This window comes from Semicossyphus pulcher, unplaced genomic scaffold, assembly GCF_022749685.1.
Source record: "Semicossyphus pulcher isolate SPU_LCO1_2020_fin unplaced genomic scaffold, fSemPul1.0.p SCAF_2, whole genome shotgun sequence".
Classification (NCBI taxonomy): Eukaryota; Metazoa; Chordata; class Actinopteri; order Labriformes; family Labridae; genus Semicossyphus; species Semicossyphus pulcher.
In genome coordinates this window covers 6,712,559-6,738,521 of record NW_027211693.1, presented here as the reverse complement: position 1 = coordinate 6,738,521, position 25,963 = coordinate 6,712,559, and the positions used below count along the sequence as shown (strand labels likewise).

The window sequence follows — 25,963 nt, the reverse complement described above, 5'->3', positions numbered from 1 at the left end:
AACCAAAACACACACTTAGCTTACTGAAAAAACAGCAAGGATCTCGCTCGCCGGCGTGTTTAACAGCAGAACAGCTTCTTTGTGTTGGTCTGAGGTTAACGTTCACAGGTATGTAAACTTCAATGACTGTAGTGATTGTTTTAGTTACGTCTCCTCTCACTGTTCGTCCTCCACTCTGCTAATCCAGAACAGATTAGCTGCAGGAGCCGGATTTGTCAACAGAGTTGTCAATCATCATTTTGACAGCATCAAATAACTAATTAAAAATAAACTTGTCAGAAAAATGAACACTTGGACGTAAATCAGTTTCTATGAAGACAGGAACCATGTTTGAGAAAAATGTATTTAGCGTGTATTTTGATTCTATAGTTTGACCCATGTCCCATCTGTTAACATGGAGGAGGCGGGCTTTATGACCTATACTGCAGCCAGTCAGCAGGGGGCGATAGAGAGGGTTTGGCTTCACCTTTAGGCAGCTGTCATGTCGTCAATCTTTTTATACAGTCTATGGTAGCGACCCCAATCAACATCTTGTTAATCTGTTGAACCTTAAACCTTAAATTTCAACACTCAGAGGTTTTTGCTGCCACTGCAATTTTGATCAGGCATGGTCCGTAGCTTACAGTGGCTAATGCTAGCCCATGTTGGTCAACTATAGATGGATATACAGTATATTCTTTTTTTTTTTAAGACGTTTTTTATGGCTTTTTGCCTTTCTTAAACAGTATAGGACAGCTGAAGAGAGACAGGAAATGTGGGGAGCGGAGAGAGGGGAAAACATGCACCAAATGGATCGGCAGACCCGGGTGTCGATCAATGCGTCGAGGACTGCGGCTTCTATACACGGGGTGCCTGCTCCACCAACCGAGCCAAACCAGCGTCCATACACAGTGTATTCAATGGTTTCTGATAAATGTAGTTAGTTAACTTAGAAGAAGAAGAAGAAGAAGAAGAAGAAGAAGAAGAAGACATACTTTATTATTCCCTGAGGGAAATAACGTTTTTTCACTCTGTTTTTACAAACATGCTACACACACAAAGGCCCGAAATACACACATGCACAAACAGAACCCTGTGGACATGCATTAATGGAAAGATGTCAGAGTTAGGGGGCTGCACATGTACATGCACCCAGCAGTTGGGGGATTCGGTGCCTTGCTCAGGGGAACCTTGTCAGTGCTCAGGAAAGGAGCTGGCACCTCTCCAGCTACCAGCCCCAATTCCTGGCTTGGTCCGTACCGGGACTTCCCAAGCCAAGTCCCTACAGACTAAGCTACCGTCAACCCCATTCATAACTCTTATATACTGTTAAACTATAACACTTATCCTGCATTGGTCACTGTGGCCTCTGTGACTGCTGAGTCACACTGTAGTTGCCATACAGGGCTATGTAATTATAAAAACACAACACTGAGCTGTCTGATTGCTCAATCTGTTGACTGTTAACCTGGAGTGTGCAGAATTATTGGTGTCAATGTTGTTTTTTGCAGGATAAAGGTAGATGCAACGAGCTAAATACTGTAATCCAGATGAGAGGCTGTATTTACCCAGTTTGAGGCCAGAGTACTATGATTCATATCAGGTGCTTTTTCTAAGGGTTCAGGCTAATGTTGCTAAGCTTAAAGACTCCATGCAGGCTGGAAATCATTTGCTTCCCATTCTTTAGCTTTGTCTGTAATGCAATGCAGCACCTGGTGTGTGTTTTGCTGGTTGCCCAGGTGCAGGATTTTGATGTTTTTAGCTCATCCAATGGGATTACTCCTGCCTCTCAGGCTGTTCTCAGATACATTTCAACCAGACGTCAGATCAGCACTGCAGTCAATATCACACCTGTAACCTTTACGGAGCCTTTTTCAAATTTATTTTGTCATTAATTCTGAGAGTTTGGCGCATCTTTAGTAAATTACCAAACAGTATATCAGCAGTGAAAGCAGCCAGATGGTCACTGATAATAGTCGTTCTGTCCGTGCTCCCATGAAGGAAAATGTCTCCATCCAAACTCAAGGAAAAGAATCCCCTCTTCAGAGTTCAGTTCCAGTCTGTGCTCACTGCTGGATTATGGCTCTGGTGCCCAGTGGAGAGCAGTTAATTGACATTGACTGTTGGGACACAGGACACCAATAGAGCCAGGGCTCCCCTGCAGCCTGAGTGCTGCTCAGAGAGCATAAAGGCAGCTCGCTCTGAAAAGGCATCCTCAGAGCATGAATACTAATGGAATTGATTTATACCTCCATTTCCTGCAGGGAGGCTTGTGGACTTTTATTGCCGAGGTGGAGCTAAGACCCCAGTGTGTGCTCAATGGCCTAAAGTGGAGGGAAAAGCAGCTGCATAGTGAAAACTGCAGAGGCTCTGCAGTTCTGTTACAAACTGAGCTACTGGGTCTGATTCCATTATGAAGCTCCACTGTGAGCGGTGAATATAGATTTACATAATCGTGGCGTGACTTGAAGAAGAGAAACCTAATGAAGATGTTGGTGGGTGGGTGCATTTCAATTTCACCTCCACCAAACTTAAGTAAATGGGAAAGTAAGGTAATGTAGCTTTGTATGACCAGATAACAGTCTTGTCTGTAGTTGTAGTCTATTCTATGGTATTACTGAAAGGGCTTGAATGATCAGCAGTTATTCAGAAGAAAGCTGCAGAATATCTCTTATAACGAGTCTTTCAGCAGCCATTAACAAAGCTAGAGTACTATCCACTTTGGAGTCTTATGTGTATGTTATTAGTTTGATATAAAAGATGGTTGGCACAGAAAGCTTTTTTTTAAAGATTATTTTTTGGGGCTTTTTGCCTTTAATTGACAGGACAGCTGAAGATAGACAGATAGGGGGACGACATGCACCAAATGATCGGCAGACTGGGAGTCGAACCTGCGATCAGTGCGACGGTGCCTGCTCTACCAACTGAGCTTAACCAGCGCCCCGGCACATCACATGAACCCAGTCTCGCTTGCAGGCAGAAATTGAAGATATGTTTTTTGACCTCCTTCCAAAATAGACCCGAACAACTTCCTAGTTTGTGGTTGAGATTAATTTTCTTAATCTGGATGTCAAATGTGCTTCTTTACTTTGGATTTGCACTCATTATTAAAGATCCATCGACTGTAGTCATTAATCTGTGTTTGAGACACAGTACACTGCTTCCTCCTACTCTGTCTGGTGGACCAACCTTTGCTGGGTGATGAACACTGCTTGTGATTTCTTTTTTGGAACGTAGACTCGACCACCATTGCATTAACTCACTCAGCACTTGTGACAGATATTTAACTGAAAATCTTCAATACTGCCCTTTAAAGTAAAGATACTTGAATTAAACTGAAGACTTAAAATGCACTAAAGCATGTTGGTTTGCAGGACAAAATGACTCTTAGTCTTGCTTCTTTGATTTGGTTTGAAGGGAATTTGTCTTGAAGCCTTTTTTGTAGCTTCACTTGAAATAAAAGTCAGTAAAAGTAGCGTCAAAGTAATAACAACAAATGCATGGCTTTTAATCAAGGTACCGCACTTAATAGTTAATCTTAATACAGCTGCTTTTGCCCCTGGTGTGGCACCATGCAAACGATAAGAACCTGTCTTAATGGGAGAATCTCTGTGGAGGAACTGGCAGAGCATAAATCAGTCAACATCTGTTAAAATCTCTCTGTTTGTTGTGTTTCCTCCTGCGCTTATTGAAGCCTGAGAGCCTACCACCAAGTTGTCAGATGTATCAGGATAATGAAAGTACTTATTTGTGAACCAACTGAACCACGAGATAAATGTTCAATTGTTCATTTTTTAAAACAAGTTGTGCCTTTTTGTAAAAACAAAACTGGGCTCGGCATGGCAGCTAACCTTTAAAAGTGAGATTTACTGATTTATCAGTGGAAGGTAAGTGATCTGACGAGCTACGCACTGTGAATCTGAATACAACCTTTTCAAAGAACCTCATTTAAACATCCGAACTAAAGCTTTGAAAAGCAATAAACCCGGAAAATGTCAAAGTATCATAATCAATTTTGTCTTAATGGCCGCCTCCTCTTTGTGCTGGAATTAAACCCAACTCTGAAGTCAGCGCCATCCCTAATCCTTTCTTGGCTTTCCTCCATTATCTTTTTAGTGCATTTGTTTGATGTAAAGGTTCGCCGATACCAGTATCACAGAGCCACTTATGACAAACAAACTGCTATGAGAGAGAGATGCTATTTGCATCGCTTTGATGTCCCTGCGGGGGTTTCTGAAAAACCATGTTTGAACAACAACAGTGCATTCTGTTTACAGCCCTTTTCGCTTTTATTGAATAGATGTTGAAATTCCTTCTGAGAAAAAATAAAAATGCACAATGTTGAGATGAAACACAGGATTGACTGACAGAAACAGTAACATGTGATATACATTGAAGGTTCTTGCACATATACGTCCGTAACGAATGCCATGCACTGTTCCATTACTGCAGGTCACGCCTCGCCCTCCCTCTCTGTTGCCATACGTCACTACTGCTGCTTGCATATTGATTTCTTAATGTTACACAGTAGGAGCAGTCGCCAGCGGCCTGCTGCAGCGCTGTTTAAATGCAGAAACACAAGACGATGAAAAATTATATGAAATCACTTTATTCTCAGAGTGTGCGGTGATTCCATTTTTGCAGGAAAGTTACAGACTGAAACATCTGTCTAAAATGGCATGCAGTGAGGCTAACAGGTGGAGCTCTGAAACACACAAAGGACACAAAACGACTTTATCAACAACCTTGCCTACATCGCACACCATAAGCATGCATACATTTTGTCAACAATAGGGAGATAGAGAGAGAAGGAGGGAGAAGGGTGAGAAGATTTTTGCAGTACAAAAAGATTTCACAAAAGTAACTTTTTTTTTTCTCAAAATACCAACCACCAGAGGACAAACAGGACCGGCTACAGACAAGAGAGAAACTAAATACTGCACAAGAGTAAGCATCTTCTCAACACGTACAGAACAGAGAAAGACAGATGCAAGGAGAGAAACATCAGACAGTTACATTCAAGTCACATCAAAGGAGTATTTTTCTAAATGGCATATTTTTCAGGCAGTTTCTTAATCATATCAATGGCTGTATGAGCGGCACATAGGAGCGACTTCCAACTGAACTGGAGTCGACTGGACTGCTAAATATTGATTACGCATGACTTGGGCAGTTTGTTTGGGCAGTGGTCTATAAGCCATTAGAGCGCAATCAATTGGCATTTACAAGATGATGATAAATGGATTTATGATGGCGTTGATGGACGAGATGTAAAGGGTGATCTGGTTTCAGAGCAAACCAGTTTGCAAAGGGTCACTGGTAGCCCGAAGGTCTGCACACTGATGCTCACTAAGGTTTTGTTGCTGGGAAAGTCGTGTACGTGGGTTGACTGGACAGTAATTGTAGCTTCTGGAATATTCTAGGGGCCAAACAAGAGATATGTCATTCAAAAGTAAAGATTGGTGTAGGCTTGCGAGGCCCCTGGCAATGAAACAATTTAACTGTTTGCAGAGAAGGCTAATTATGCTAAGAGAAGGCTAGTTATGGTTCTAGTAAAACTTAAAGCTAGAATACCTGAGAATTTCAAAACAAATCAGATATGCAGTAAATAAACTGTATGGAAAATCTTGTCTAAGTCTACGTCTACCAGCACTATTCTTTGGTTTGATTGGATAACTGCTCTGAAAATGGGTATGAGTGTTTTTGATGCATGTAAACAACTATCGGTTGCGAACTATCTGCTAACACAGAGGCTGGCAAAGGCAGTTTACGAGTACAATAACATTACAGGAAGTTCAATAAATGTGCTCTATAGTCGACTTAGATGTTTTTCCATATATTCAACATGATTACAGAGCTCACGAAGCGCTTATAAAAGCTACATTTCCATCATCTATGCCACAGGAATGCTTATAATTAGTCATTTCAGTGTTTAGCTAGCTTAAAAAAAACTGGCACGTTGGAAAAGAAGCTTTTGAAAACTGTAAACACGCCTACAGCTACTGTCCACATGTGAATCACAAAAACATTTTCTAGCAAAAATTATCACAAGATTCAACTGATCGCCGCTAAATGCACATTGATGCTTCCCTTAAACGTCATGTGGGATTTTGTTCTGTACAAGGCAGCTAAAGATACTCTGCTTTTACTTGGTCAAGTCATGAATCTTTACCTTTGATCCATTCTCTTTTTTTTCATGCTGTGAATGTGTCAAATTTAAGTCCTTCATTGTGATGCACTTGTAGGCTAACAAAGGCGTCGACTGAGGCCCACTGTAAAGTTTGTGTGTTACCAGCACAAGTCTGTTGGAATGTCGGAAATATCTGGAATGTTAGAACAAGACACTGTGGAATGATGAGAGAAAACAAAAACAAGGCATATGGAGTAAGTTTAGATTTTATCCTCATATGACCCCTTTAAATTTGTGCGATTACATTTTCCAGCCGGGCGGACTGGACTCGACAGAGCAGGTAAACATTTTTGTCGCCGGTCATCTCATGTAGCGCTTTTGCAAAAAGTCCTTCATAATTAATCTCATTTGTTTGCCTTCAAGGAACCTTTTGGTTTGTGATTTCGAACACAAATCCTGGTTGTGCTCGTCATTCATGTGACTGAACGTTTTATTAGACACGGAGCAAACCGTCCCACCTTCCCCCTTTTCTCTTTTTTAATCAAATATGTCTGACCTTTAAAAGGCGTCACCGTCACTAAGCAGACACACCTGTGCCTTTTACATCGACTAACACATTAAGGAGTAACTTTAAACACACAACAATGAAGATTGTCTGTTATTGCTGATTCACTCCCATCAGTTAAACCAACAGACACAGGACAACTTCTTTCTGAACAATATATTGCACTATTGTCACTGTCTGTTCACATATATTATGTTTGTGAAGTTTCTTTTTCTTACAAAAAAGTGATGGAAATGTAAAAAGTAATCAAACTTTACTAGCCTGGTTTACAAATTTAGACGTCCTACTGCAGAAGCAGAGCGAGCGACACCTGCCACGGGACAAAAACTCAACGTTCAAACCACCGACATGTAAAGCGAGTGAGTTTAGAGTACGAATTTCACTGAACTGCTTTGAGACAAACTTCATTTTATGGAGAACATTTAGAGTTTCCCCAGTGGAAGAACATTTCAGACACCTACTGTACACGGTGGGTGAGATGTCACTCAAATAAAAGTGGAAAACCAGTTATTGCCTCAAATATCGTGTATTTTGCTTCATCGTAACAAATGAAATGGTCTCCATGTGTGTACTTCACTTCACAAAAGTTCACTGCATGCTTAAAAAAAGGAAAATAAAACAAAAACAAAAAGTCACTTCAAATAAACTCCGTCACTTTCTGGTTTTACAGTTGTTGTTTCGACTCCACCAGCGCTCATATTACACACTCACAATAAACCGATAAGAACATGAGGGACAGTTCATGGGGTGAATCCTCACAACGGAGAACTAATAAAAATGTTTAAGTATTTATATACACTGTATGTATCAAATATTAGCAAGAACGCAACAGGAAAATTCAATCAAATTCGATATGATTTGGATAATTTCTTAAAAGTTAAAAATATGGCTTATACTCTTCTTCGTCATCTTGTTATATGTCACATTTCACTTCTATATAATTCTCTTGTTTTATAACCCGAGGCTATTTACAAACAAAAAGGGTGGATGATGGGTGATCTCTGGCCTGGAGAGCAGGGCGCATGCTTTGCCTTGAAGTAAAGAAACTCGATCTGTGTGGGTGTTACATACTTTTAAAATGCAGTTATAATCACAGGTTATTATCTGTGTATGCATCACCATCAGAGATCGGACAGTTTACATCAAGGGCAAAGTCTTGGCACGTTGCTCAAGTCCAGGACACGCAGAAGTTGGGTTGAAGGGTTGGTAAGGTGGGGGCGAGGGGTGAAGAAAAGTGTGATGCAGGTTTGGGCGGGGGCGGGGTGGTACAGCATTAGTCTTGGTTAGATGAACGTTGTAAGAATCACATTTCACCCAAAACACTGTTACTTTTTATTGAACATATCCATGAGCGGGGCCGGGATGAACTTCATGACCGTATCCACGATGCTCTCCTCTTCCTCCTCGTCGCCGCAGCCGGTGGGAACCGCCTTCTTCGGACGGGTGAGGCTGCCCTCGGAGGCCTGCTCCATAGCAGCCGCTGCCTCGGCTTCCTTCTCCTCCTTCTTCTTGATGCCGTACTACATAGAGAGGAGAAAGAGGAAAACAGGCAGAGGGATTAACCCTAATATGCATGGGATTCATTTTGGAATTCGCTGGTCGGATTAAAGTTAAAATGGGTTCCAGATGCTTCATCAAATCCAAACAATCACTTCGGAAGTTGGTTCCTGATTAGGCAGAAAAATAAGCTGACACCTGAGTTGTTATGAAGCCTTAACCTTCATAACACATCAGGTATGCCATATATTAGTGGTTTTAGGGAATGTACAAGTCTGCGATAAAATCACATATACTCTAAACCGCTATCAGTGTGTTTTTCTAACAGCAATTATATACAGCCCGTCTTCTTTGTAGCAACCATGTTGTTTCTGAATGATGTCTTAAAGCTCATTAACACAGCAAAGTCAGAAGAACAACTTCCCTGATCGGGTTGCAGGTCCATCCCAGGAGCTTGTGAAACTTCACCTGAAACCACAGGAGTTTGGGGGGAAAGCCAGGGTACTTGTTTCCCTTTCCTCGGGAAGCTAAGCTAGGCTAATGGCCTCCAGCCTCCTGCTGCATAATTACAGAAATGCGCGTATCAGTGGCTGTTTCACTCTTATCATCGAACTCTCTGAAAGGACATAAGTTCTCAACGTGTCTTTTTCTTTGAGCACTTTAGCACAGACCCAAATGTGAAGGCCCACCTAAATTTGTATGTATGTGTTATGGTGGAGTTAGACACCTCCATGCTTGATACAGTGGTGGCTGAAAATCCCCTTTGAAGGGCTCTGAACTGTTCCTCTGGCCCGATCCCTACACCTTACCTCAACACAGGTGAAGAAAGCCGCCCTCTTTTTATTTCTACCTGCCAGAAACTTTGTATATGTCCCTAACTTTCCAACTCATTGAGAAACTCTGTAAGTTGCAAAAACGGCTCCATGACAAAAGTGTGTTTCCTTTGCATCCTAAACACTAAATGAGTCCTACATACTGTACAGAACAGCAGTGGGAACAACTTGTTCCCTCACTTCAAAAGTAAGTGACAGCCTGGTGCTCGCTCTCTGCTGCTCGCTCTCTGCTGCGCGGCTTCCTGTGAATACTGAGACTGACTTCAAAATGTTTGCAATTTCCCCTCTAAAAATAGAGGCGCATGAGGCGTGACACGATCATTTCATGCATCTGAGGTAAATTGGTTGCAAATGATCACTTCCTGTGCGGAGTGATTCACATGTCTTCATTTACATTCATTAGCTTCAGGATGCTTCCTGATGAAGTTTGAGCACAATGTATTGTACATTTTTGGGTCCTGCATGAAGCAGTTACAATCAATTTCTTCAATTAGATGTTGCAGAGCAGAAGTTTGGTGCCTGAGCGTGTGTGTTTGTAGAGTTTAAACAGCTTCTCTTCTAATTTTAACTTTCAGGATATTTAATGTACTAATTACAGGCAGAAGATCTCAGCTGGTGGTATGGTGACAATTAGCTTACAAACCCCCGCTGAAGAGAATTCTGTTAGAACTAAAGTGCTTTTAAAGAAGGAAGTTTAACGCTCTATAAAGAGGAAAAACAGCAACTTTAGTATTTGCCTTTCCTGTTGTCACTTGATGGCATCACATCTAAAATACTAATACTTCAAAAATGTAAAGACCGCTGAGCTGACCCCATGACAGCAAAATCCACATGTTGATGAAGAGTATGACATGCAGCTGGAGCTCTGTGAAAGCTCGTGAGCGGAGCTTGACTTTGCATTTAAATTAGGACTTTTTTTCAACTTTTATAAGTTCAGATGATTTGACAACATGGACACTGGCCAAACAACGTCCACTGGGGAAGATCAACCAGAAGATTCAGTAAAGCTACTAAATAGAACTCGTGGTCAGAGTGTTTTGTCAACTCCTGCTGCTTTTGTTCACACGGCAGCTTTCACCATCGGACCAAAAGTTTTGATGCAAGGGGACACTGCCCTCTGATTGATCAGAATTTCCACTTGGGAGAGCTCCCTGAAATGCCTGGCTGCATGTCTGTCTCTGCAGGTGTCAACATCAGCTAACAACCCACAATGCACCGTTTTTTTTGGTTTGCTTCCTGTATTTTGTCTTACTTTAAGTCCGTTTATGTTCTCACCTGAATCCAATCGGACCGTGGCTCATTTGGAGACGAGTCCCGTCTTTTCTGGCGGACCATGGTCAATGTTCGGTTTGAGTTGTCTCACCTGTCCTAATGAACAGGCCTTTCCCAGTAAAGTCAGAAAGTCTGACCAAAGCTGTCAGGTCTGAAAGCACCCTTACACTACTACATAAGGTCTAGGGGAAGTCTAAATACTGTTGTGTTGTTGTTGCTGAGTAAAACCTTTGTGTCTCCATTTTTCCATCATTTCCACACCGACTTACAGTCTGAAAGAAATTCTGACAGAAATGATTAAAAAGCCCAACACAAACAGTAGAAATTACCATGTGATGTGAGGAACAAACTTGTCATTAGTTGATTAAAAAAATGATATTTTAGAGAAACAAAGTACAATGACAGCAGCCTGAAACAAACAAGACAAGCTCAGACAATTAGCACGAATGCTCCGTGTCAATTTGAACCCATCTTTGATAATTGAGCTTGAAGGTTTTATGAATCTGAACAGATGGTGAGCGGATGATTTTCATTTTAACTTGGATATAATTGGGAACTGTGTCTTGGCGGCTTCTGTTTTCGTGTGAAAGGTTCTGGATCTATGTTCACTGTTACCTAAAGTGTACTTTGTGCTTGTGTTGTCCCAGTCTGAGTAAAAGTCAGTACAGTCGGACTGCAAGGAAAAGGTTGCAGGTCAAAGGAAGGTCACAGGCTGAGTGACGGATCATTTTGAGGCAGAGTTGCGGCAAATGAGCTGGATTCCACCGTGACCTCTTCGCTGCTCTCCCAGGCGAACGTTAATGTGATTCTAGAGCAATAAATATCTTAAAGGGAAACTACCGGAGTCTATTTCAGCTGTGGAGTTGTGCATGGGGCAGGAGGTGTACCTCAGGGGAAGGACGGGGGCTGAGAGGACAAGAGTCAGAAAGAATGCTAACGCTCAGGTCTTTAACCTCTTTTTAAAATGTAAGTGATGGGCTAAAGGCTAAAAATAACTCATGTTTATAATTGACGACTTTGAACAACGGAAAAATAGTTGGTCTTACATTGAGCTGTAGACTGGATTTAAAGGAGTCATCCTGCAGCCTGAGACTCCTTCTCCTCTAACTTCTTCATCCGCCTTGTTTGTGACCCTGTCTTATAACCATCATCTTTATCCTCAACAACATAACAGCAGCAATAAAACGCGAATAAGTGCTGCTATATCGCTCAGGTCAATGTGAGGAAACAATCGATCAGCAGGAAGCTGCAGCACATAAAGCCAGCAGTGAAAGACAGAGCAGAAATCGTTACGTACTGTGGCTGGTCTTCATCCTCGGCATGTTTACAGCTGCAATAACTTTACACCAGTTAAACTGTTGGACAGGACATAAATGCTTTTATATTTTTCATGTAGCGGCTTCTGTCTGAAGAAGAATTTCCCAGTTTCTGGACTGTAGAGACACCCTCGTCTCTGAGAGAGCATGCATGGAGTGTGAAGTCTTCCTGTTGCATTCAGACTAAAAGGATGGCCTTTCCTTTTTAACTGCAATGCTTAAAGTGGTAATCTCAAAGATATCATTCTGTTCGGCGCCAACTATGGCAATAAACGGTAATTGCGGGAGCACACTTCCCAGATATCCAGACAGTGCTGCATGTGTGACGTCCACGGTTGGCTCCGGTTGTAACTCTTGATTTTCCTGGCTGACGGTCGCTTTCCTTTATAGACTGTTTGCTTCATCTGAGCGTCGAGTTTGTTTCTTTTTCTTTGGATTTTCACTTATTTTTGAAGTTGTATCTGTAGTCATCCATCTTTTCTTTGTTCAGCCATAGTAGATTACTGTTTACTCACAATACTTGCAGGGACTGGAAAAGCAGCCGCTTAGCTCCGCCTACCCTCTCTGGCAGACCAACCACTGCTGGCTGATGGAAAACGCGTCACTAACTGGGCGCCGCTTGTGATTTTTTTCCCAGAAAGTCGACACCCAGTCTTTAATACTGCAAATGCAAAGACTTTTATCAGTGGGCCATAGGCTCAATCATTGTGTTACCTCATTCGGCAATAGTTAATGACTTAACATTTATTTAAATTAAATCTTTGATATAATCTTATACTAAAGTATTTCAGACGTACATATGAGCACATCTATGTGATTTTTAGTTGTCATTTTCAGTTGTATGAAACCATTTCATGTGTATGTATGTTTAGTATAGTAAGTGAATGAGTTTAGTGCATGTACGTGCAAGGTGATTCTGAAGAATGTCCCTCACGGCTCCGCATACTAATGCAAAACAGTTGCTACTTAGCCAGGGAGCTGATCAAGAAGAGAAGATAATCTAGTTATTAATCCTTTGGCATTAAATGAAACATATTTCTCTGCTTGACAGACAGAGAGATAAAACACAGCAGCCTAATTAGCTGCATGGTTGCAGGCACTTTTGCACAAGTTATGAGTAAAATCAGAACTTTTATTTAACACCTTGTTTCTTCTTGACTTTATGGCAGTAAAACCATCGCTGTGATTGGTTGACGGATATCTCCTCTGTATCTCCTTCTGCTCCCTTGTTTGTTCTCTGTTCTCCTCCGTAGTGCTCGGATCCATCCTCTTGCAATCTGTCATATCCAGTCTCTCTCTCTCACTCTCAGACTTGCTCCACATACACAGGCCTGCATCAGTGGAAGTGAAGACAGTCACGCTTAGTCAGTCCCTCTCCACTCGCTATAATCAAACACTTTCCAAAGATATGCTGTCACATCGCTCCGTTTCCATCCTCTCTATTCTTTCACGATTGTTCCAAAGCCAAACTAAAGAATGGCCGGGACTCAGTGGAGTGTGGAGCTGATCCTCAAACTCCGAATATTCAGCTTCACAAGGACAAGCATGGAAAAGTTTAAAACTCCTAAAGCTCCGGAGTGTTCAAGTCAAATATTCAATGACATGTTAGTAATGTCAAGAGGAATATTTGACTACAAGCTGCACACACTGATAAATTCATGCTTAATATTTAATATATCTGCAATAAAATGTTAATTCATGTTTCGAAGACAGGCAGACTTGGAGAAACAAAGAGGTCATCAGACAAAAAATCTGTTTGAAGCTTTGAAAACTGGAATGAGTGACAAACCATACCAGTCTGAAATAGTGTATCGCAAACTAAAAAGCTTTACGTTCGTTATCTCTTAATTGGATGGTCAAACTAGCAGAGCCTCAGTTTGGTTTTAGATAATCCAGGTTAACTTAGACATCGTTGTATGAATTGAAATGTAATTCATGCCATTTGAATTCTAACACTTGCAGAAGAGGCAGTCACAGAATCTCAACCTATCTGAATGACAGGATACTACGGAAGCCCTAAGTGGACATGCATCCAGACATTTTGTTTACTCCATCTTCCCGTGATAACGAGTCATTTACGATTGTTTTCTCGAGATCTCGACTTATTTATCTCGTTATCTCAAGATAACAGAGCTGGTTTTCTCGTGATAATGGATCATTTTCTGACGATGTAGAAAACAAAACGGTTGGTCACTGTGATATTACAGACCAGGACATGCCATGCTGCCGTGGCACACACTAATGAGGTAAGTTAAGCCTTTTTCTGTAGCCTCTTTAACACTGCCATTTCAAGGCGGGACTATTACACCTCTGTCACGATTCGTCTTCTATGTAAAACGCACTGAGGCGTAATGCTGGGGTGAAGTCGTTCCGCCTGTGAGTCGCCATCGGAGGTAGTAACAGAGGCGTAACAGAGGCGAAACGGCGTCAGTGTAAACAGCAGTGCCAGCAGGGAGGAACCAGCAGGGCGGAGCCAACAGCGCCGTGTGTGTGTATTTGACGCACGTCCTGTTTGTTTCCACCTAGCTTCCGCAACTCCAGAACGCTGAGTAAAAACACACACTGCAGCGGCTTTACGCCACCGTTGCTTGGTTTGATGTAAAAAGGTTCTTCAACATCTGAGGTGTAAACGAGGGAGTGAGCAGCCTTGAAAACAAGAATGTTTCCTTTGCAGGTGTATAGATGTGTTTTTACCTTATCCCTGATGCCCTGTCGGATGTTTTCTCTCTCTGACTCCATTTTTGCATATTTGGCCTTCCTCTCCTCCTCCTGTTGCCTCAGCGCCTCTTGCCTTTCTTCCTCCTTTTTCTGAGCATCGGGATCCTTCTCCTCCTCCCCACCGAGCATCTTGCCCATGTCTTTGGTGGCCCCTGTTGTAGAGAAACAAACAGATAAATGAAACACATGTCAAGCTGCCAGTGACACTTGCAATTCCCAGTAATTACAAACCATAGATCTCAGCAATTGGCTGTTGCTGAGCGTTTGAAGTGACCATGGTCCATCTAATATTTGGATGATTGAATAGAGTTTGCTTTGTAGTTCAGTCCTCTTTCAGGCCACTGAAAGAGCAGCTTAATCTGCACTTGACTGAACCAAAGACAAAAGAGTGTGACAATAGAAAGAACAAGAGGTGAGCGCTCCAGCAAGAGCCAAAGATTAAAGACACTGCAATAAATTATTTGCAGTTCTCTTGATTGCCTTTGTGCTGCTCACATTGGCCTTTACGATCTCTAACAGAAGTTCTCATGCACAGGGACCGCTTTGAACGCGGGTCAAGGCGGTTTGAAGTGCTGTTGAAAGGACATTAATACACAGATATAGGGGCGCTTTCTGCTGCTGATGCCATCTTCTGTCTGCACTTCTTAGATATGCTAAACAGGTCATCATGCACAGGGTAAAATGCAGTCATTAGTCTTTGTATATTACACTCTTGATGCAGATGTAGATTTGACTTTTGCATCCCTTAATGATCAATGTCAATAAGTCAATTTGATCAAGTTCTCCTCTTGATGCTTATTATTCTCTGGATCCAGGATCCTTCAGCTTTTAAGCATCTAATGACTTGCTTTAAGTGATAATCTCGAAGATTTTCATGTAAATAAATGTCTGTTGACACTATCTATCGCCGAATGAGGTAACACAATGGTGATTGAGCATATGGCCCACTGATCAAAGCCTTTGCATTTGCAGTATAACATACTGGGTGTCTGGTGCGACTTTCAATCAGCCAGCAGTGGTTGGTCTGCCAGAGAGGGTAGGCGGAGCTAAGCAGCTGCAAGTGTTGCGAGTAAACAGTAATCTACTATGGCTGAACAAACAAAGAAAAGATGGATGACTACAGATACAACTTCAAAAACAAGTGAAAATCCAAAGAAAAAGAAACAAACTCGACGCTCAGATGAAGCAAACAGTCTGAAAAGGAAAGCGACCGTAACAACCGGAGCCAACCGTGGACGTCACACATGCAGCACAGTCTGGATATCTGGGAAGTGTGCTCCCGCAGTTACCGTTTATTGCCATAGGTGCCGCCAAAGAGAACAAAAACTGAAATCTTCGAGATTATCACTTTAGTACAACACCAAAGCCAAACATCTTTAGATGCAATTTATGTCCTGTGTCTCAGAGAGCAAGTATGCCTCTTTATGAAGGGAGCTGGAGAGTACGGCTGTGTATCCACTAAAGCGTTCTTATCCCATCTGGGAGTGCTTGAGCGCTCTTTGTGGGGGGCAACATTATTAAAACTTTGTTGACGTTTGGCTGTCAGAGTGAATATCTGTAGACAATCTGTAAGAAATGTTGGCACCAGCACTTTGTTGGGGTCTTGCTTTGGATAAAAGAGAGGCTGACTCACAAAGAGAGGAAGTAATCTTCATCACACAAAGATGCAGCAGCGAAGCATTAGCAAACATGAAAACGTTCTGCTGGTGTTTGCACACCCTCTGAACTGTTGCACCTGTCAGGACTCAGATGAAGACATTTCCTGCCTTTCACTCTTGTGCAACATTAAAACAGCCGTCAGAGAGAGAGGTAGAGGGAGATGGATAGCCCTTCAAAGTAAACATTTTGTTTTGTCAGTCCTCTTCTCTTGACATGTCGGTATCAGTCTCTGGAAGACTTCAACAAAATGGCAGACACACACACACACATAGATGCAGGTCTCCCCAGGAAACTGAGACTCTTATTTCCTCTACTGTTATGTTTATGCTTCACTTTAATCGTCGGGAAATGTGAAACAGCGTTCTTTTGTGTGTGATAAAGACAAATGCAAACATTGTATAACCCTGCTCATTATGATGTAGACCTCAACTGTCTTACTCTAATTAGCTTAAAGTGTTACATGGAAAAGAACTTGAGCAGAGCATACTCTCATTACACTCTGAGGAGTCAGAACATTGTTGATTTCACGTCTTAACATAAAACAGTAAAAAATGTTGCTGTTGTTATTATACACAGCTCGAAAAGCCAGAGCTCAAATCAGGAAGCTGCACAGACTAATCTTGAGTTTCGTCCTGCATGTCCAGCAGTGCTTGTGAACATTGCCTCAGCACCGGGCTCTGGCTGTGAGTTCACACTTCAGAGACATGAGCTTCTCTTTCCAGTTCAGTGGCTGGAAACAAGCCAGTGCTCCAACAGCTGCCCGACGACCCCTAAACCCACCCTGACTCCATTGCTCGCTCCCAACTCGCAGGTAAGAAATTAACTTTAACAAGAGCTGGACCTCCTGGACCACGCCTGGCTCCCTCCCATGCGCACTTCCTCTCGCTATTACGACCTCTGTCTCTGCCCCGTCTGTGCTCGCCCGCTATGCTCCGGCTCGCGGACTCTCCGGAGGAACGACTCAAAGACACAGCCATCTGCTTCAGCCGTGGAATTGATGAGACAGCAGTGACCTTGAGGTCTTTGGCTGCAGTCCGAACTCGCTGCGTTGACGGACCAGGACAGGACAAGCCCCAGTCCTTCATCACACGCTGCAGGGTGACGGCTAATTAATAAACAGACATGTAGATGTTTCCTGTTTTTTTATTCACTCCTTCTTGTGCCAAAGACATGACGTGTTGACATGTTAAGAATGCACTACATTCATTATGTCATGGCGGTTACGTGTCAGTTTCACATATGTAAGATGTTGAGTAACATGTTATGAATACAGGGGCTGTTAGTCTACAGGGGATTATGCAAATTACAAAGGATCAAAATGTAAAAATATATTAGATATAAACACTGACACGAAATGTACTTCATGATGATTTTTTTTACTGTTGTTGTTGATGTTTTTACATTTTGAAAACTGTAAATTATGAATGTGACCCAGACAACTGGCCCGTGGGTTTATCCACACGTTCCTTTAATTCCAGTCTTAGATTGAAAACAATGATGGACAGAAACAGTATTTGAATTAATCTCCAAATTAAGGGCCTATTGCACGGCATTTTCGCCCACTTAACCTGTGCAAATGACACAAAAAGACTCCACCTCATTCTCCAAGCACAAGCAGAGGGTTTAATGCACCCAACCTGCGCTGCAGAGCAAACAGCATCTCTGTGCTCCGATGCTTTTTTGCGTGCATTTAAATGAGTCATTAAGCAGATACATTTGGGACAAATTTGTCCCTTTTCTATGCAAATGAGCCTCGTGGCAAAAAGTGTCTAATTCACAAACCAAGCGCTAACAGCGACGCGCCGTTAGAGTGAAAATATAACCGTCTGCAGAGAGCTGGTGGTAACTGTGGTGAGTTTCCACTGATTATGACAACAATTCTACCCTTTGACAACACACCTTTTCTGAGTCACTGAAACGTATAAAACTATTTATAAAAAACCTCACGCCTCCTCTCCCTGCTTATAATCGCTATATGGACGCAGTGCAGCTCTGTCAGTGTGCAACTCAATTAATGCCTGAGAGCGCAGCACCGCGCAGCAGAGAGTGGAGGTGCAGACAGCTCCTCTCCACAATTAAGTTCTCCTAACAACATTTTTCTGGAGCTTTTAATCAAACCTAAAGACAAACCCAAACTCCTTGCTAGTTTCCTCATTTAACTTTAATATTTTTGACTCAAAAGGGGTCACCAGTTTTTGAGACTTGAGGGCAAGCAAAGTTTCCTTTAGTCACCAAGAACCATTGAGGTTTTAATATTCATTACAGTCTTATTTTAATTTATAAAGCAGAGCCTTGTACAGCTACTCTCTTGCAGTGACTCTCGCAGGAATATGTGTTAAAGATTCTTGTTTTGTCCCTGTGCTTCCCCCCAGGCCAAACTGAACTGCTGGATGGGACTGCAAACTTTCATCTGACTTTGTCGCCTGTAGCTCGAGGAGATTTCCTATTCCTCAGTGATCTTTGCAGAAGCCGAGCAGACGTCTGTGGAGAATAGCTCTCATCACTTCAGGGAGAATAAATTCCTCTTTGGCCGAGTTGAACAGAGAAACTTCGAGAATAAGCATTTCTTAAACTTTAGAGTCTGCAGGTTCAAATTAGAAATAGCATGACGCACTTTATTTCTTGTTACAGTAACTTTCCTCCTACTTTTTTGTCATTATGACCTCACTCTTGGAACCCATTGGCTATTGTCTGGCTATGATTTATCCTTTGGGAGTGAGGGCAAATATTTGGGGTATTCAGGTGCAGCCCGTGGTTAGCGATAAAGACTTCCAGCCAAGACTTCCTTTCCCATGCACTGCATTGTTTACAGTCCAATTAGCCACTTGTGTTCAGATGAAACCTGGTTAATTTAGAAATGTGTCTGCCGTGCACGTCACCATTGTTCCAAAATGTCCATGGTCCAGTGTTCAGGCTTCATCCGGCTCATACAGGCAGGAAACAGCTGTACCATCAGGCAGATAAGTGTCTTATCTATGGTCTACTGTTGCAATTGATGCCACTTTATCACGTCTCAGTGCTTCTCCCAAACCTCCACATGACTAATCTTGATGCTCAGGGCTAATTAGCTCGTCTGATTGTGACAAAGTTGCTGTGTAGCCAAGTGAGACAGTTGTTGTTCCCTAAAGCCTCGGTGTCATCAGACGCTACCAGCTGTGGAGTCTGGGAGCTGGGAGCACAACGGGAAAGCTCCAGAGGAACAGCTGAGAGCATGGTTAGAAAAACACTGAAACATGGACTAAAGTGCTTAATTAGAAAGAGCAATGAATAACTCATTCCTTGACACATAGAGAGAGCTGTGTAAAGCAACATGTTAATCCCTGTTAGACGTCGTAAAAGACAACTTTAACTACAGTTCTAAGAGTCCTGCAGAAAGACCAAAAAATCATTAAATCTCACTTTCTGGCATCTAATCAAACTCTTACATGTCATCTCCATTAAAACATTACAGCTCTACTAATGCAAAAGATAACATGTATCTAAATGGAGGTTTGATGATGCTGATGTTGTCCCTGATATGTCTCGTAGCACATGAGAAACACCACATGGAGATGTTTACAAGGTTAAACACTGGATTTTCACTGGAGGGGGGCTTTGAATCAGGGATAACATGCTTATTTGTTATGATATAGATGGTATTGTACTTGCATTAGATATGAGATTGGTTTTCTTACAGAAGGAAATTAATCTCAGAATATATTTGTTAGGGAAATGTAACTTTAATTATCTGCCAACTGTTCTGTTTGTACTTGTACTAAGTTTAGCTCAGAGCTGACCTTTTGCAGTTCGTTGTAAAGCATCTCCTTAGAAACAAATAAAGCCACATCGTAGTAACACCAGATGCAAAGTTAGCTCATCAGGCATCATCATCTTGTCATTGCCATTTGTACAATAGTTTGAAGGGATTTTTCTGCTGCGACAAAAATGCCAGACTGGCTGACCAGAAATGCGACAGACATCGCCATCCCCTGAACCATGCAGCTAAAACCATATTTTCAGTCGTTGCAACACACACAGTACACACCTAACCTGCTTAGTGACATCTGTAGCCCGGAGAGGAGAGCTCGGTAACCTCATTTCGACTTTACAAAGGACTTCTGAGGTCAGCTGAGGCCACAGGGTGAATTTTAAAGTAGGAAGAAATTTGGAAATTGTAAAAAACTATGTAAAGTTACATAAAGGATAGCTTTAGATTCAGAGAGAGTGCAAAAACATGAGGAGAGAGTGTGTCTGGAAGTATCTGTGGCACTATCTGTGGTACTTTGTGTGTGTGTGTGTGTGTGTGTGTGTGTGTGTGTGTGTGTGTGTGTGTGTGTAGATGAGGATCTGGTGGGTGTTACAGAGTGAGAACAAAATGTACAACTCTTAATTCCCACTATGCATCTGTGCGTGTGTGATGAGTGTGTCACAGTGAGCGTGCACACTTGCTGTCAGAGCTCAGAGAATAATCGAGTGCTAGTCCTGCAGGTTTTCGGCACAGAGAGCCGAGTTTTGCAGCTCGTGTGTATTTTAGCGTGTGCTTCGGTTGCATGTTTCACGCTGAAGGACGGGTGAGACCACACGAGAAGAGTCCCCTGTAGAGCCCAAAGGCACACAACGAAAGATGGGAGAGAGTAAAGGAGGAAGCGAGGGAGCTGAAATTGAAGGAGAAAACCAAGGACAGAGGAATAGGGATAACTAGGATTATTACTGCCTTTACATCACAGGACATTAGAGGAATTGCAAGAGAGAATATGTGAGCAAAAGTTTAAATAAGAGAGTAAAAATTTGAGAAGAAAGAGAACAAAGAAGATCGAAGGCAATTTAGGGATAAAGACAGTTGGTTCAGGGAAAAGTAAAAGAGAAACAGAGAAAGAGAAAGTGATGAAATAGGGGAGTAAGGGTTTTGAGAGAAAACAGGAGATTCTGCAGAAAAGAAGTGATGGAGTAAGAGAGCGGGAGGAAACAGGGGGCCAGCTCAAGGACTCTGTGTTCCTGCTCTCCCATCTGTCACCAGTCCTCAGCAGTCCCACGGCTGCCGACAGGCTGGTCCCTGCTTCAACCCCCACAGCCCACAACACCAGCCGTCCAGGCCGTCATCATCAGCCTCCTGCCCCGGGCCGGGCAGTGAGGTGGTCCAGGATCCCAGAGGGAAGACCACAGAGGGAACCTCACCGTAAGGCTGAAGCCGACATGGCTGGGTACAGAGAAAGCAGGCTGAGATATTAGCTCTGTTCCTTCATCTTTCAGCGTCGTTTACAAGAGTTGGATTTCGAATAAAATGCTTATTATTTTCCATCCACATCCACCATTTCCAGCAACAGCTTTTTTTAGCACCCAGGCTCTGATAAACCCGCTGTACGTTACTTACTGGGCACCAAACACCAAACAAAATTAGAGCTCAGAGGTAGACATTTTCAAGAGTTGGTGGAGAAGAAAATGGAGCTAAAAGAGAGGGAGTATTGTATTTTTCTAGGAACAGAAACACGACTCAAATGGAAGCTAATGTTGCTCTGTGTCTGCCAAAAGGGTAAATAACAAACAGGATTAAAGTCCATCCATCTATTTTCTTCTGCTTATCCGCGGTTGGGCCGCGTCGGCAGCAGGCTAAGCAAGTTGGCCCTGCCGTCCCTCTCCCAGCAACATTTTCCAGCTCCTCCTGCTGGTTTCTGAGGCGTTCCCAGGTCAGGTGGGATATATAATCCCTCGAGCGAGCTCTGGGTCGACCCCGGAGTCTCCTCCCAGTTGGACATGCCCTGAAAACCTCCACAGGGAGTCGCCCAGGAGGCATCCTAATCAGATGCCCGAACTGACTCCTTTTGATGTGAAGGAGTAGCTCTACTCCGAGCTCCATCCGGATGTCTGAGATCTTCACCCTTTCTCTAAGACTGAGGAAGCTCATTTCAGCCGCTGTATTCCACAATCTCATTCTTTCGGTCACTACCCAAATCTTGACCACAGGTGAGGGTGGGAACGTAGATCGATTGGGAAATTGAGTTTCACCTTACGTGTCAGCTCCTTCTTCACCACGACGGTCCGGTACGATGCTCACAATACTGCTGACACTGCATCAACCCGTCCGTCAATCTCACGATCCATTTTACCCACAATGGTCCACAATGCCCATAATAAGGCCCTCACTGTTGGTGATTCAATGTTCAAAGAAGGCACTAGATACATGAAAAACACAAAGATATGAGGTTTTTTTTAAGTGGGTTGTCTTAATCATCTAAAAATGTTTCATCCGTGTGCCCTCAAGGACCGCACAGGATAACACACAGACTTAGCAGCTTGGTGTTCTTTGATGTTGATTTGATGTTGTGTAGATGGCTTTTGAATTTGCTCCGACTTGATAAAAGCAGAGTTGCTGAGGTTGAAGAAGCACTCAGGTATAAACGTGGGCGTTCATAAAGTGACAGAAGTTCACTTCCCCATAACTTCTCAAAGGACACGTAGAATTTATGGCTGCATCGTGAGGCTTTAAAAGATCTGTGGCTGTTTTTTTAACTCCCACACAAAGTTTCATCGATGTCAAACCTCAAAAAGATGAAAAAAAAGAGCCTTTTGTTCAAGCAGCACTGAGTCACTTTTCACATTGAGCTGTCTGTGCCGGTCCTTGACGACTATTGACTCCATCAGGGAGGCTGGTGTGGTTTTTGGAGAACAGTTGTCCATGAAGAGCTCTGACAACACTTTGGTTAAAGAAGAGAAAGCAGTACAGAACATTGCTTTGATATATGAAAGAATGGTGAGGGAAAGATTATTTTATAGCTGAAAGGGAACATCTTCAATCTCATCTCAAGTGTCCTTGAGTAAGACACATATCCCCTTCCTTTTCAATGTCTGTAGCTTTAAGAGGATGCCGTTAAGCAGGGTCTTTTAAAAATGTCCTTGAGCAGAAAATTGAACCTCCAAACCAAAAAGAACCAGAAAGTCCACACTGATAGCAAAAGGTTTTCCGATTTGTTACCGTGTGCGTTGTCTTCATTTTAAACATTTGATCATCTTTAGAATAGCATTATATTCCCTTGAAAAAAAAGACATAACTGTGTTGGGTGCAAAGAAAAGTATGAGGCGCAACAGAAGTTATAGATAATCTGGTTTCGAGAATTTCTCCATGACAATATGGTTATAAATATTCTATCCCCATCACTCTGTGACACCGCTTCTTTATCTGAAAAGCTACATTGAATAAAGGCATAATGGAGCTGCAGGAGCTGCAGGAGCACAGAAGCTGGTAAACATTTGGATTTGCAGACGGAAATGTGGCACGATTTTTCCCGTGTTGGAAGCAAAATGGAAAGAAGACATTAAGGAGATGTGTAGTACCCTCCCCTCCACAGTAACAGTCAGTAAATCTCTTGGTTACACGGGAAATAGAGGCTTGAGGTGCACTATTTCTGTGCTTTATCACCCATTCACAACCATTATCATTGGAAGACAGCCCCACAGAGCCTGGCCTTGGCGATTCGGAGCCGGGACAGGCCACATTTATCACCTCTGAGGTTGGCACCAAGGACGAGGCGAGCCACCCATCCATACACACACACACACACCCACACACACACACACACACACACACACACCCACACACACACACACACACACACACACACACACACACACACACACACACACACACACACACACACACACACACACACAGAGACTGCAAGTCACCAAAACACGCATTTACCTCTAGATTGCTTATTCATCTTAGTTATATGTGCAGACAAAGCACATTCAACTGGATAAACAAGGCTATCAATCATGTTAATGTGCAAATACATCAAATTAGATTCAAGACCACTCAATATAAGAAAACCAAAGAAAAATGTCCGATAAAGAAAAATTCGCTTTGTAAAAATACTCTTTACTTTCATCACTAAATATTTGATTTAATCACTTTAATACATCAAGAAAAAATACACCAAAATGCAATAATTTCACCAGATTACGATCACTTTGGCAGCCACTTCATCACCATTATCACTCTCTCATTATATGATAACTGGCTCTGGAAGGACTTTAGCTCCTTCAGATAAGTGCTGTCGGTGGTGGAGCGTGCTCTAACAACCCCCGACAGCTCGTCGGGGTGGCACGTTTGGTCGCGTGCCAGAGATCACGGGGAGCAATCGCAGAACTTCACAGGGAATTACTCTGGAGTCACTGCAGGGATGAGTTATGGTGGTGACGCTGCTGTAGGCTTTCACCTACCACAGAGTCATAGAGGAAGTTAAACTCGAGAAACAGAAGGGAACTTATCCAGCAAGCAGAACAATTTAAATAGTATATATGAGGCTGAGAAAGCTCGAAATGCTGTATGAAGTGCACCAAACCTACACTTCCTGAGAGTGGATGTATTAACTGTTCATGTTAAATTGTTATTAACTGCTCAAAGAGGCCTAAATTGACTAACTAATATTGTAGTTGGAGTTGGAGTTGTGTTGGTGTATGTGTACATTGCAGTAGGCTCATACAACATATGAACCTGCTGACGTGTCCCTGAACACACACACGTGACTCCTCAGAGACCGCTGCTCTATGAAACTAATAAAACACAGAGCTGTTATGGCTGACCCCAACCACCACGTCGACGGGGGATAGGAGATTGTTTTTTTCTCCTACAGGGATCAATAAGGTATCAGACGGACTTTGAAGGCATAATCTTACACCAGGGCTTTTTTTTTTCCAGGGCTATGTCTGGTTTTCTGATCCCTGCCTGTGCTTACATTAAAGAATATCTAAAAATATCCTCCCAGACAGCTCATTAAACGCATCTGTGAGAGAGAAAGGTATTAATGCGGACTTTCTTAGGATAATGAAGAGTTGTGCGAAGACTTTGTACATTCAAGGACGGACATTTGGGTTTAATCCTGGCTAATAAAAGAGGTTTTGTTGCTTTATGGTTATTGTTCACATTTCTATGTAGTTAATTATTCATACAATAGCTGTTTTTCTGGTTAGAACTTGAATATATTTCAGTTTGGAAAGTGGATTTTTCCATATAGACGGGAACTACCTTCTTTCACCTGTCATTTCCCCTCAGAGATTAAATTGTGTTCATCTGTTTTGACAGTTCAGTGAGCTACAGTATATCAAGCTAGTGATCCCTGATGGTGTGCATCCTTGGAAGTAATTCACATGACACCAGTCTGCAGAATCGCCTGAGGAAAAAAAGGGCATTAATGGCGTCTTCTAGGTGTCAGATCTTCGGCTATTAAAACCTGTTAAACTTGTTTAATCAGTGTGAAGGCATTATGTGTTCTTGATTGTCTATCCCATAAAGTCTTGCTAATGTCATATCTCAGGAAGGCCTGAAGGGAATGTCTTCAAATTTGGTAAAACCATCCGTTTGGACTGAAGGATGAAGTGGATAGATTTTTGTGGTTAATGGTCACTGTGAACTCATGTCTGTCCCATTCTAGTGAACACTACATCCATCGGTCCGCGGTATGTAAAATAGTCCCTAAAAGATGACTGCACATTTCTAACTGAAAGTTTTTAATTGGAACTAATTAATCAAGCAATCTATTGTGGGGGCAAAAGATCAATATCTCATTATCTTTTATTAAATTCCACCTTCATTACATTTGTCACGAGTCTACACAGAGATGGATGTAAGCTGTAAACTGACTGGCTGTTGTTATTCTAGTTCGCATGTTAAAAAGTATGCCAAGTAACTTTATTAAACTTACATATTTCCATATTTTTGTGTGATAATGTGTGTTCATAGACAACTTCTGAACCTTAAAGTCACTACTAGCTGTTTGTTCAATACTTTGCCTGTTTGATCAGTAACTGTGCATCTTTAGTCATCAGTTGGTGGTGAAGTTTATCGAGGAATCAAACAGCAGCTGTTGACAACAACAGAAGATATCTTAAGGACAACAACAGAAGTCTTTAAGATATTTAGAAAGAGCCACATGCCTTTGACTAACAACCTTGTGATGTAGAAACAGGTCTGTGTCATCAAAGTCCGATGCCATTTCCTGTTTGCTTCTATGACTCGACG

At 42.3% G+C, this 25,963-nt stretch overlaps 1 protein-coding gene across 1 annotated transcript in view; it reads right to left on the bottom strand.

Annotated features, from left to right (window-relative positions):
* Nucleotides 1-4,570: 4,570 nt before the first annotated feature.
* The window catches only part of LOC138598003 (complexin-2-like), a 63,138-nt gene continuing 41,745 nt past the window's right edge, over nucleotides 4,571-25,963 (bottom strand). The window contains exons 3-4 of the mRNA XM_069669634.1: nucleotides 14,287-14,462; nucleotides 4,571-8,194 (exon numbers count right to left, since the gene is read on the bottom strand). Coding sequence (XP_069525735.1) covers nucleotides 8,000-8,194; nucleotides 14,287-14,462 — 371 coding nt within the window. The 3' untranslated portion in view covers nucleotides 4,571-7,999. The remainder of the gene's footprint in view (nucleotides 8,195-14,286; nucleotides 14,463-25,963) is intronic.